General features: G+C 40.0%; 1 protein-coding gene across 1 annotated transcript in view; it reads right to left on the bottom strand.

The window, feature by feature from the left end:
* The window catches only part of LOC138675482 (uncharacterized), a 42,192-nt gene extending 33,464 nt beyond the window's left edge, over positions 1 to 8,728 (bottom strand). The window contains exons 1-2 of the mRNA XM_069763773.1: positions 8,520 to 8,728; positions 7,646 to 7,697 (exon numbers count right to left, since the gene is read on the bottom strand). Of these exons, the coding sequence (XP_069619874.1) occupies positions 7,646 to 7,697; positions 8,520 to 8,534 (67 nt within the window). The 5' untranslated portion in view covers positions 8,535 to 8,728. The remainder of the gene's footprint in view (positions 1 to 7,645; positions 7,698 to 8,519) is intronic.
* Between the last annotated feature and the right edge of the window lie 5,105 nt (positions 8,729 to 13,833).

The following is a 13,833-nucleotide window of genomic DNA, read 5'->3' on the forward strand; positions in this document are numbered from 1 at the left end:
TAATAAGCTGATATTTATTTTACACACTTATATGGCGCCATAAATCTCCAAAGCTCTTTAAAAACATCATCATCACTGTCCTTATTATCTAAATTCCAGATATCAATATGTCTATGGAGTGTGGTAGAATCCGGAGAACCTGATGAAAACCCTATATTTAAAGGGAATCTGTCACCATCTGAAAGCAACATAATGTAGGAAAAGAGACCCTGATTCCAATAATGTATCACTTAGATGTAGAGTGCAGCAGAGCTGAGAAAGCTGCCCCCGCCCACACTAGGCCCTCTGTGTACATAGTCTATTGACAGTGAGCTGCTTATCACAGGAGGGGGCAGAGCCACTCTGCAGCTAGTCAGAGCAATGATGTCCTAGTGATAAAACCTTCATTATAAGTAAACGACAGCACACAGCCTTAAAAGTGACTAATTGAATTTAGTGTTTTAACCACTATGTCATGCTGTCCTCAGATTCCATAGCAAATACCTGCTGACAGATTCAATTTAAAGGCGTTTTCCAATGTACAAAGTACATTTTAATTAATAGATCTTGGAATAAAAATAAGTTCCACAACTGGATGTGTTAAAAAAATGTTCCTGTGCTGAGATAATCTTATAAATGTTAACAAAAGGAGAGCAGGACGGCACTAGAGCAGCACCGCGTCTCACAAACAGGACTCCAAATTGGCAGCTATATGTCAGGCGTCACGAATGCTCTGGGCGTTGGTGCTCTGCATATAAAACATTCAGCAAGAAGTCCAACTATGAAAAGAAGAAGAATAATATGCGGCACTCACCCTGGTAAAGCTGTGAAGATCGTGAACTTTATTGAAGAAAAAATATATAATATATCCGTCAGGACATCAGGTCAGGTATGAGGGTGCGGTATGGGAGCACGGAAGACGGCCGTTTCGCACTCACAGGTGCTTCGACGGGTCCGAATGGTAGATTACAGCACGTCATTTCCTCTTAAAGGATTTCTGACGTGCATACATAATTAGAAACATACATGTGACAAACTAAATAATTGTTATTAGTGCATAAATGTGACAACTAAAATAATAATCTACATGCAGACTAACAGTACCTAAAGGATATTTTGAAAATCTTACATATATATCATAAGATATTATTTGATATTATTTTCTACAAAGTATTTTTTTATATTATTATTGCAAGACAAATTATATCACAACAGTAGTATAAACCTTGGACAGTATTATAAAAATACAATATTATAAAAATACAGACATGTCTAGCCGGTCATTTAAGCCAATCTGCCCCTGTGCATTAGCATTTAAGATCCATTTGGCTTCCTTTTGTAAAAGAATCCTATTCTGATCACCTTCCTGCGGTGGATACGATACAATTTCTAAACCAGCGAAACTGAGAAGGTCGGGGTTAGCATCATGTTTTTCCGTCATATGCTGGATCAATCTTAAGCAACCTTTGCCTGTCTTGATGGAGTTATAATGCTCTTTAAAACGCACAATTAACGGTCTAATTGTCTTGCCGATATAAAAATATCGGCACGGGCAAAACAGCACATAGATCACGAATTTGCTTTTACAAAAAATAAAATCTCTCACTGTATGGACTATAGAACCTATTTGGATTGGATTATTAGTTATATGAAGATGGCAAAACCTGCAATTCCCACATCTGTGATTGCCAGCAGGTATATTACTGGTAAGCCAACTATTTTTAGGAGTAGTCATTCTGTTATATACCAGTAAATCTGACAAATTATGAGTGCGTTTATATGCAAATTTTGGGGAATGGTTATAGACTGATGACAGGTCCCTATCTGTTTGTAGCACGTGCCAGTTCTTCCGAATGGAGGCGTGGATAATTTTATCTAGATTGCTGTGCTTAAAGCAGAAATAAAAATTCTTATTATCTGCTGTTTTTTTCCGGTGTATAATCATTAGTTCTTTTTCTTTTTAGAAAATCTTGTTGTGTGAACTTGTTAATTCGATCCTCGGCTTCCCTTAATATCTGTGTGGGATAGCCTCTTTTTATAAGGCGAGATTTTAGTTCGCTGATTTGCTCATTAAAAATTGCATTACTGTTATTAATTTTGCGTAATCTGACCATTTGGCTATATGGTAGCCCTCTTTTTGTGTGGAGCGGATGAGCGCTCTCAAAATGTAAAATGTTATTTGTTGCAGTTTTCTTCCTAAAGATTTTTGTCATTATATCACCTTCAACGATTTCTATTTTAACGTCTAAATACTCGAGACTATCAAACCCATAACAAGACGGAAATTTCATGTTGCAATTGTTAGAAATATTAAGATATGTAACAAAATCATCAAATTCTTTTACATTGCCGTCCCAAATTATCATGATGTCGTCCACAAATCTAGTATAAAAGCGAATGTGCTTAATAAACGGATTATTGATATTATTCACATAAACTTCCTCAAAAACAGCTAAAAAGAGCATATGTACATGAAGTGGGCGTACCCATTGCAGTTCAGATTAGTTGGGTATACCATCTATCCATAAATTTAAAGGAATTATTTAGACAAAATGAAATCCAAACTTTCTACTATGAATAGAATAATATCTGGGTCTAGCTTCCTTTTTTGTAAGATGCTTTGGATAGCCTGTATACCTTTATCTTTAGGGATGCGGGTATATAAGTTTACTACGTTGATAGATGTTAATGCAAATGTAGGTTGCCATTCAATTTCCTTTAGGGCTGCAACTAAGTCTCCTGAGTCTTTAATATATGAAGGAATAGAGTATAATAATGGTTTTAATAACCAATCAATATATTGAGACAACGCTTCAGTAAGAGAATTAATCCCTGAAATTATAGGGCGCCCTGGAGGTTCTTTTATGTCTTTGTGGATTTTAGGTATACTATACCAATACGGAAACTGAGGATGTTCAGGTAGCAGACTTTCTGCACGATTTTTAGGCAGAACTACTTTCTCCACATATTTTCTCAATAATGACCTTAATTTTATGATATATTTATGAGTAGGGTTATTAGAAAGTACACTATAGGTATTCCGATCATTTAGCTGCATAAGGGCTTCTTTTACATAGTACTCTCTATCCAAAACGACAATATTGCCACCCTTATCCGCTCTCCTGATAACGACATCGTCCCAACTACGTAAGTCTTTTAAAGCTGAAATTTCTCTAGTACTGAGATTATTAACAGGGGTTTTGTAAAGAATGGATTCGACATCCTTCACAACCAAATCTTGGAAGAGGTCGATGACGTTACCAGGAGAGACGGGGGGGCATAAACCGAGACTTAATACCACCCAGAAACGGTTTTCTGCTCTTTAGAGCAGTATGGGTAGCTACAGAAGATTGCATTATCAAAGGGTCATTCAGACTAAGCAATAAAGTAGTCTCTCTTTCATCTGCATCCGCTTCTGGTGGATAAACCATGAAACCTAATGAGCCAATGTTATTTTCCAATGACGTTGAAATGCTCGATACCATTTGAGGACTGTAATTATTCACGCCTAATTTCTTGTCTTTCTGAAAGAATTTGTGAAGATGAAGTTTCCTAACACTCTTAAATAAATCTATCTTGAAGTTAGTAAGGTCAAATGACTCAGGAAGACAGTAATTTAATCCTTTTGATAATAAGGAAATATGATCAGCATTTAATGTTCTTTTAGATAAGTTCACTACTTGTAGATCATCTTTGATTAACCCATATTCACTGTCCATTCTATTTATTTCCTCCACGAAACTTGCTTGCATTTTTTCTTGACATTTGCGCTTTTTTTTTACATTTGATAATTTGGGACGGCAATGTAAAAGAATTTGATGATTTTGTTACATATCTTAATATTTCTAACAATTGCAACATGAAATTTCCGTCTTGTTATGGGTTTGATAGTCTCGAGTATTTAGACGTTAAAATAGAAATCGTTGAAGGTGATATAATGACAAAAATCTTTAGGAAGAAAACTGCAACAAATAACATTTTACATTTTGAGAGCGCTCATCCGCTCCACACAAAAAGAGGGCTACCATATAGCCAAATGGTCAGATTACGCAAAATTAATAACAGTAATGCAATTTTTAATGAGCAAATCAGCGAACTAAAATCTCGCCTTATAAAAAGAGGCTATCCCACACAGATATTAAGGGAAGCCGAGGATCGAATTAACAAGTTCACACAACAAGATTTTCTAAAAAGAAAAAGAACTAATGATTATACACCGGAAAAAAACAGCAGATAATAAGAATTTTTCTTTCTGCTTTAAGCACAGCAATCTAGATAAAATTATCCACGCCTCCATTCGGAAGAACTGGCACGTGCTACAAACAGATAGGGACCTGTCATCAGTCTATAACCATTCCCCAAAATTTGCATATAAACGCGCTCATAATTTGTCAGATTTACTGGTATATACAGTGGGGCAAAAAAGTATTTAGTCAGTCAGCAATAGTGCAAGTTCCACCACTTAAAAAGATGAGAGGCGTCTGTAATTTACATCATAGGTAGACCTCAACTATGGGAGACAAACTGAGAAAAAAATATCCAGAAAATCACATTGTCTGTTTTTTTATCATTTTATTTGCATATTATGGTGGAAAATAAGTATTTGGTCAGAAACAAAATTTCATCTCAATACTTTGTAATATATCCTTTGTTGGCAATGACAGAGGTCAAACGTTTTCTGTAAGTCTTCACAAGGTTGCCACACACTGTTGTTGGTATGTTGGCCCATTCCTCCATGCAGATCTCCTCTAGAGCAGTGATGTTTTTGGCTTTTCGCTTGGCAACACGGACTTTCAACTCCCTCCAAAGGTTTTCTATAGGGTTGAGATCTGGAGACTGACTAGGCCACTCCAGGACCTTCAAATGATTCTTACGAAGCCACTCCTTCGTTGCCCTGGCGGTGTGCTTTGGATCATTGTCATGTTGAAAGACCCAGCCACGTTTCATCTTCAATGCCCTTGCTGATGGAAGGAGGTTTGCACTCAAAATCTCATGATACATGGCCCCATTCATTCTTTCATGTACCCGGATCAGTCGCCCTGGCCCCTTTGCGGAGAAACAGCCCCAAAGCATGATGTTTCCACCACCGTGCTTTACAGTAGGTATGGTGTTTGATGGATGCAACTCAGTATTCTTTTTCCTCCAAACACAACAAGTTGTGTTTCTACCAAACAGTTCCAGTTTGGTTTCATCAGACCATAGGAAATTCTCCCAAAACTCCTCTGGATCATCCAAATGCTCTCTAGCAAACTTCAGACGGGCCCGGACATGTACTGGCTTAAGCAGTGGGACACGTCTGGCACTGCAGGATCTGAGTCCATGGTGGCGTAGTGTGTTACTTATGGTAGGCCTTGTTACATTGGTCCCAGATCTCTGCAGTTCATTCACTAGGTCCCCCCGCGTGTTTCTGGGATTTTTGCTCACCGTTCTTGTGATCATTCTGACCCCACGGGGTGGGATTTTGCGTGGAGCCCTAGATCGAGGGAGATTATCAGTGGTCTTGTATGTCTTCCATTTTCTAATTATTGCTCCCACTGTTGATTTCTTCACTCCAAACTGGTTGGCTATTGCAGATTCAGTCTTCCCAGCCTGGTGCAGGGCTACAATTTTGTTTCTGGTGTCCTTTGACAGCTCTTTGGTCTTCACCATAGTGGATTTTGGAGTCAGACTGTTTGAGGGTGTGCACAGGTGTCTTTTTATACTGATAACAAGTTTAAACAGGTGCAATTACTACAGGTAATGAGTGGAGGAAAGAGGAGACTCTTAAAGAAGAAGTTACAGGTCTGTGAGAGCCAGAAATCTTGATTGTTTGTTTCTGACCAAATACTTATTTTCCACCATAATATGCAAATAAAATGTTAAAAAAACAGACAATGTGATTTTCTGGATTTTTTTTTCTCAGTTTGTCTCCCATAGTTGAGGTCTACCTATGATGTAAATTACAGACGCCTCTCATCTTTTTAAGTGGTGGAACTTGCACTATTGCTGACTGACTAAATACTTTTTTGCCCCACTGTAACAGAATGACTACTCCTAAAAATAGTTGGCTTACCAGTAATATACCTGCTGGCAATCACAGATGTGGGAATTGCAGATTTTGCCATCTCCATATAACTAATAATCCAATCCAAATAGGTTCTATAGTCCATACAGTGAGAGATTTTATTTTTTGTAAAAGCAAATTCGTGATCTATGTGCTGTTTTGCCCGTGCCAATATTTTTATATCGGCAAGACAATTAGACCGTTAATTGTGCGTTTTAAAGAGCATTATAACTCCATCAAGACAGGCAAAGGTTGCTTAAGATTGATCCAGCATATGACGGAAAAACATGATGCTAACCCCGACCTTTTCAGTTTCGCTGGTTTAGAAATTGTATCGTATCCACCGCAGGAAGGTGATCAGAATAGGATTCTTTTACAAAAGGAAGCCAAATGGATCTTAAATGCTAATGCACAGGGGCAGATTGGCTTAAATGACCGGCTAGACATGTCTGTATTTTTATAATACTGTATTTTTATAATACTGTCCAAGGTTTATACTACTGTTGTGATATAATTTGTCTTGCAATAATAATATAAAAAAATACTTTGTAGAAAATAATATCAAATAATATCTTATGATATATATGTAAGATTTTCGAAATATCCTTTAGGTACTGTTAGTCTGCATGTAGATTATTATTTTAGTTGTCACATTTATGCACTAATCACAATTATTTAGTTTGTCACATGTATGTTTCTAATTATGTATGCATGTCAGAAATCCTTTAAGAGGAAATGACGTGCTGTAATCTACCATTCGGACCCGTCGAAGCACCTGTGAGTGCGAAACGGCCGTCGTCCGTGCTCCCATACCGCACCCTCATACCTGACCTGATGTCCTGACGGATATATTATATATTTAATCTTATAAATGTGCCCCTGCTGTGTACTGTGTAATGCCTGTGTCTGACCGTACAGGGACATGGTCTGATCATATCACAGCTCCTGGGCAGGGGAGGACCTGGGACATTGTACCAGGAAGGGGCCCAGGATGGAGGATATATATTACTGGAAGGGACCAGGATGGGGATATTACATCATGATGGGAGACATTATTACTGGAAGGAGTGCAGTATGGGAGAAATACATTACTGGTAGGAGCCGAGGATGGGAAGATTACACTACGATGAGGGACATATATTACTGGAAGGATGGGGAATATTACTGGTCAAGGATGGGGGATATTATACCAGGATGAGTTCCAAGATGAGTGACATTATTATTAGAAAGGGTCCCAGATGGGGGACATTATTCCAGGAAGGGGCCAGGATAAGGACATTATTACAGGAAGGGGCTTAGGATGGGGGACATTATACCAGGAAGAGGTCATTATTACATTGGGGGTGGGCAAAACATTTATTCATGGGATTTAGAACACTACAAGGGGTAATACATTTGACCTACATGTAGATGGGGCCCAGGTCTAAATTTTACATCGGGGCCCATCAGCCTCTAGTTACTCAACTGTTGTGGAGTGTCATGCATCTGTTACTTCACATGGTGAAGCGAGGGTGATGGAGGGAATATATTTGCCACTTTTTTTCCAATAATCTTAACCCTTTGTCCACCATGCTCAAATTAAACATTTAAAAAACTGTATGAAATCATGAAATTACGCATTACCTTCTGTCTGCCAGAGTCCCACTACAGCCTTCACACATACTTCTTGTCCAAGCTGTAAGAAAAAGGATACTGTTTAAGCTACGTTCACACATTGAATATTTGGTCAGTATTTTATATCAGTATTTGTAGGCGAAAACCAGGAGAGGAACAATCAGAGGAAAAGTATAATAGAAACACGTCACCACTTCTGCATTTATCACCCACTACTGGTTTTGGCTTACACATACTGATATAATACTGATAGTGTGACCGTAGCCTTAGAGACAGATAGACAATCATGTGTCGGGCTAGGGGCTTACGAGCTTGCAGGGGTTGCAATACATTAAATGCTACTTATGCTTTTGCACAGACTTTTTTCGTTCTTGTTTACTTGGTAAAGGAAAGGTTAAGCAATTTTCCAAATAATCTTAATCAAAAAATTCTATCATTTTTCTGCTGCAGATTTCGGCAAATCCCTTACAGCAGCTTGCGAAAAATCTAGTGACTATGAGAATAGCTCAAGGTGATCCCACTATTACATCTATCTGACCTTAGGGCTTATAAAGTTAGTCTTTATGAGACAAGGTTTTTAAAGATTAATTGCAGACCTTACAAAAATGCATTAAATAAGTGGTTCTCCGAGTGTCACTGACCCAAGCCAAGTATATTCTGGTTGTCAAAATGCCCGAGATGTTTCATAGTTCTAAGGTTGAAAGAAGACACAAGTCCATATGTACAACCTGTAACTCTCAGTGGTTTAGATATTAGTTGTTCACTTTATTCCTTTCATGGCACCATGACGCCATTGTATGATCTCTCTCTAAAGGACATAAAACACTATCACAACATGTACTTTTATTCATTGCATACAATATTGACTGGAGAAAGTGCCTACCTGTCCGATGTCCATCTTGCTGTGAGAAAACGCTGTGAAAGATCCGGTGTAGAATTACCCTACATTATTAATAGGAGTTTCTAATTGTACCGACGGCAGCTGTTCACTTCAGGTTCCATTTGACTTGATCAGAAAAGCAGAACAAGCGGCAAAGAAAGATCCATCTGCAAACCTGGAGATTGCACAGTCCGGTCACTCTCCTAGGAGGGGGTACAGCTTTAGGTCACAAGGTGCTCCTTCAGGTTGCAATATTAATTTGCACAACATTTGAAAATTGAAAACATTTTAACTTGACCCCATATTCTGTAAAGTTCTAGTAACTGGTTCCCAAAACTCTAAAATGAAGCCAAAAAAACTGTTAAGGAACTGAAGAAACGCTGCAGCCCAATCAATTTCAGGATTATTTGAGGTCCCAGAGTTTGGATTGGTTGGAATTTCCCATTTTTTAAACTTGATTTATTGAAGATTATACAACATAAGAAGGTTTCATCATAGAACAGAAGAAAAAAACATTACGTCTCATTGCTCACTAATACTGTCTGGCAAAGTTAACCTTGTCTTAAAGGAGTTGTCCAGTCTTGTAGTTCAAGTCTGGAGTCAGTCTATGTAACTGTGAACTTGTGAACCCATACCGCATGCAGGGGGTGGCTGGAACGTGACGGCAAGTATGCGATTTGCATACATGCAGTCACATGCTGACTAGGCGTGCGCAAGTGAATTGAGTGAGGTCCGGTACGTTTAGTCGGAATGTGGCCGGAAGTATGCAATTGCTCCCACACTCTGCACACTATGAGGATTCACAAGTTGAATAGAGTGACTTCAAGCTTGATCCCCAAGCCTGGAAATCCCTTTCACATATCATGGGTCTAATATCTTAACCAAAAGCATAAGACACCTCTGTCTCATGTTATAATCTTGAGATAATACTCCTCATTATCTGTGGACTAATGTGAGTCAAAGGAGAATCAAACCAAGGCTTCCAAACCTTATCACATTTTTGAGGAGCATGTCAATGTTTATATACCACCCTCTCATAGGAAGCTGCAGTATTTACCTTATAGACTGAGTGTGAAATCCGTGGGGGTCATCACTCCATCCATCTCATGGCGACAGCCTTTGGGCCAAAAACATAGTCTCCCTAAGAAGGGTAGGGAGGCCAGGTCTCCTCAATGAGGGAGGATTCCCAATAAGCACCCCTCTGACAGCTGCACAGGAGCTTGTATGACCTCGATGAGGATCGCTATGACCTCCTTCCAAAAGTCTGCAAGGCCAAATCGGGTGTATAAATCTGTTGCCTCTTCCCCACACCTATGCCAATCTTCAGTGGTGGATCTCCCATGTATAACCGACTGGGTGACAGATAGCACTGATGGACTATATATCATTTTATTAGCTTGTTATTAAATCCTGGTAAAACACATGGTGGGGCGGTTGTAATCTGGCCCCCGGGGGTAGTCGTGTGAGTGCGCAGCCCTTTCCATGCCTTTTTTTTTGCGCGGCCACACTGCTGAACAGGGGATAACAGGTTATGCGTTCTCATTCGCCACCTTCCATACAATGCACCAGCTCCTTTCCCAGGTTTACAGTTTGTATTTTGTTTCTGGAAACGTGTACAGCAAAGAAATGGGGAGAAGTTGGAATTGCCTGCATTTTCCTGGGGGTAGTGTCATACGGGTCCAGGTGTGTCGCTATGACCCTGATACCGTTTCCTCGCTTATACCCACCCCTGGGGGACGCACGTAGAGTTGTTGCTCCTTGTACCATGGCCCACTGCAGGGCATACCTTGTCCCAAGGTCTCCCTTTTCCGCTGGACAGTACGTTTCCTGGGCATGTAAGCTTTTCCTTGCAGGGGTCTCCACTTGCCAGTGATGTCTGCCGACTTCGTAACTAGTTTCTTTCCATACTGAACCTCAGTCCTGCCACCAGGAATTTCAGGGTCCTATACTGGCAACAATTTCGGGCCCCTTTTGAGTCTCCACCCAGTCTCCACCCTATCTACTCCTCCATATGTCCTTCCATCCTGGCCCCATATGTGTCCTCCCATCTGGGCCCGATATGTCTCCATCCTGTCCCCATATGTACTTCGACCACGGCCACATGTCTCGATCCTGCCTCCATATGTCCTCTCATCCTGGCCCCATATATGTCCTCTCATCCTGGCCCCAAATGTCTCCATCCTGCGCAGTGACTGGCCGGCGCCTGTGCAGAAGATTGATAAAAACTGCACATAAAAAGGCGGATAAGATTCACATAGCCCCACGAGTGGACGACGCATGCGAGGAATGACAGCGCCGCAACTTCACGTCACAGGTCAGTGTGACGCTGATGGGAGGTGGGTGCCATTATACTGAAGAGAGGAGGCAGGGATTTCTTCCAGGCACCTCACGCCCTGGAGCCCAGAAGAAATTATTAACATATAACATTAAAACTGCTTTTCTCAACATCTACACTGCAGCTATGAGGCATACAGGTAAAACTATTTTAACCATTCTATTACCTGTATGCCCATAGTAATAGCTTAAATTCTTCCAGGGGGTGACAGATTCCCTATAATTTACTGAGCCTCAAGCCTTGATAATGTCATGGAGAGATACAAAGAAGAGAAACCCCCGCACCGCTGCTATCTAGTTGGATTCTAAAAATGCAACAACCCAAACTAATCAGAGAGCCAAATACCTTACGGGGTGCAGCTTCCAAAGTGCAACATAATAGTCCAACAAAAGAAAAAATGAAGTGCACTTACCCGTATATACTGGTCACAATACTTTATTCGGACATAATACAAAAAGTGCAGGGAGGGATGTGAAAAAAGCGGACGACGGCCGTTTCGTGCCTCAGCACTTCAACGCAGTAACAATCTTCTCTGATTATTACATATTTGCTGCATTTCTTTTATGCGCTTTCCTGCTTATTTGCTTTGGGGCAGATATGAAGCAGAGTTAACGCTTTTTTAAAAGTACAGAAAAACTTACAGTATCTTTGCACACAAATTTGTGTAATGTGCAACCCGAGCATCCGGAATATTTATCCCCCCACACACACCTCTGTAAATAGCTGCAGGGGGATAATGTGCACAAAGTGCACTGAGCAAAGATACGTTCGGCTTTCACTGTATTTTATATGTTTGTAAACCCTCTTCACATGCTCAGCACTCTGGAATAGTCGCAATGTGACTATTTGTGACTGCAGACTTGTGAATCCTCACATCTTCCAGATGTGCCTTTTCTGGGGTGGCTGGGGGCAGGTGTTTTTAGCCAGGGGGGGGGGGGGCAATAACCGTGGACCCTCTCCAGGCTATTAATATCTGCCCTCAGTCACTGGCTTTACTACTCTGGCGGAGAAAGTTGCGCGGGAGCCCACGCCAATTTTTTCCGCCATTTAACCCTATAATAGCTAGAGCGCCCAAATTTTGCACATACACACTACTAACATTAGTAGTGTGGAATATGCAAAAAAATGGTGATATGAGATGGTTTACTGTATGTAAGCCATGTCTCATATCATGTCGGGTTTAGGAAGGAGATAGCAAAACCGGCAATTGAATTACCGGCTTTTAAGCTATCTCGCGCTGGATGAAATATTAATATATATACATATATGTGTCTCAATGATATTTTGAATAGAGTACGCATATATTGTTGTAGACTGTTTAGCAATTATTATATGGATAGTACATTCCTTTCTTTTGGGGATGATACTTTAGGTATTCTGCTGAAAAAAAAATATATGTATTCACTGTAGGTTCTAATTGCTGCTATATTCACTTTTGTTTAACATACGTATACATCTGCATTTTATGTACTCCTGTTAGTGATATTGATGTATATGACCGACATGGTATATTTTTGCGCTAAGCACTTTATTATTCCCACCATTAGTAGGAGACACATTGTTATTTCTTTTCTATTAATTTTTCTTTGGTAGTTTGCCCTAAGTCCCGTGTATATATATAAATTTTTTCATTTTTTTAATTTTTTTTATTTATGTTATACTCCGGTTATTATCCCTTATAATTTTCTCTTTGTTACTACCTACTTTCATGTCGGTGCCTGGCGGGCGCATGCGCTGATGTGGGCGACTCAGTGCTTCCTGCTCCGCTCACATGGTAACGCAGAGCGTTTCACGCTTGCGTTCCAAGCGCGGAGAACAGGAAGTCACTATCTTCGGGAAGCTCGTCACCGGTGCATGCGCAATCATCAGCCGGGTACGCCGACATGAGGATCAGCTGTGAGTAGTGATATTTAAAGAGCGTACAGGCAGCACGCTAACATGCCCCTCTTTTGAGGAAGCCACAAGGCGAAACGGCGCTGTCGGGGTCCCTGGTGGTCACGCAGGACTCAGTACATCAGTATGTAAGTTACCATCTTTTTGTAATTGAATCACTACTGGTGGTCTGGTCTGCAATGAACATTGTACTGCAGATCGGGCACTGGTGTACTACTTTGTTTTGTTAGGCGTTCTTTTTCTCAGCCATTCTTTTACCTTTGGTGGGAATATTACTTTGAGGGTTGACAGCCTTATATTTTAGGCTTTATATTTATTTATATATGCCCTTGGGAGCGATATGATCTATCCCCTCTATATATAATAGCCTCTACTGTATGAATAGAGAAATAGAGTGACTCTATAGACTATGTTTGGTCATTACGCACCTTCCTTCATACATAGGTAGTATGCAGTGCTCTTTATATAGCCTTATTTGAATGTATATTTATGTATTGATTCTGCTGACCATCAGTTCACTGTTTTTATTGATTGTCCTTGTCTTGATTGTGTATATATGTTTCAATAAAATACATTGGTTTTATATATGTGCCTATGCCTCATTTTCACCTGCATACTGGTATGGTGTTTGTTGTACAATAACGTTTTTGGAGGTGGCTAGTCCACTAGTGGATTTTTGGTTATGTTTAAATCATTTGTTCTGTTTTCTAACAGATTATCCGTAATATTTATGATGGACATGAAAGCTAGGGAGACCACCTGGCGGTCCAAGGCTTCAGATCTTTTCAAGCAAGGAGCTTCATTTGTATCACAGGATTTCACGGTGGAACATAGAGACCTCTCTTTACAGTATAAAAATGCGATACATAAAAAAACTAAGTTGTGGTGGAACAAAACCACATTGGAAAATTATCTAGCACAAAATATTGTTCCCAGGGGCTTAAGAGTACAAGTGTACCCCTCTTTCGAGCTAGAGGACCCAGAATTAATACAAAGGTGGCGAAAGGCAGCAATTAATTGTTCTTTAGAGTTCATTAAGATCATTATCGATAAGAATGCACACAGTATAACAGCTTTAGATGCCGATAT

The sequence above is a fragment of the Ranitomeya imitator genome, chromosome 4 (assembly GCF_032444005.1).
Source record: "Ranitomeya imitator isolate aRanImi1 chromosome 4, aRanImi1.pri, whole genome shotgun sequence".
Taxonomy (NCBI): Eukaryota; Metazoa; Chordata; class Amphibia; order Anura; family Dendrobatidae; genus Ranitomeya; species Ranitomeya imitator.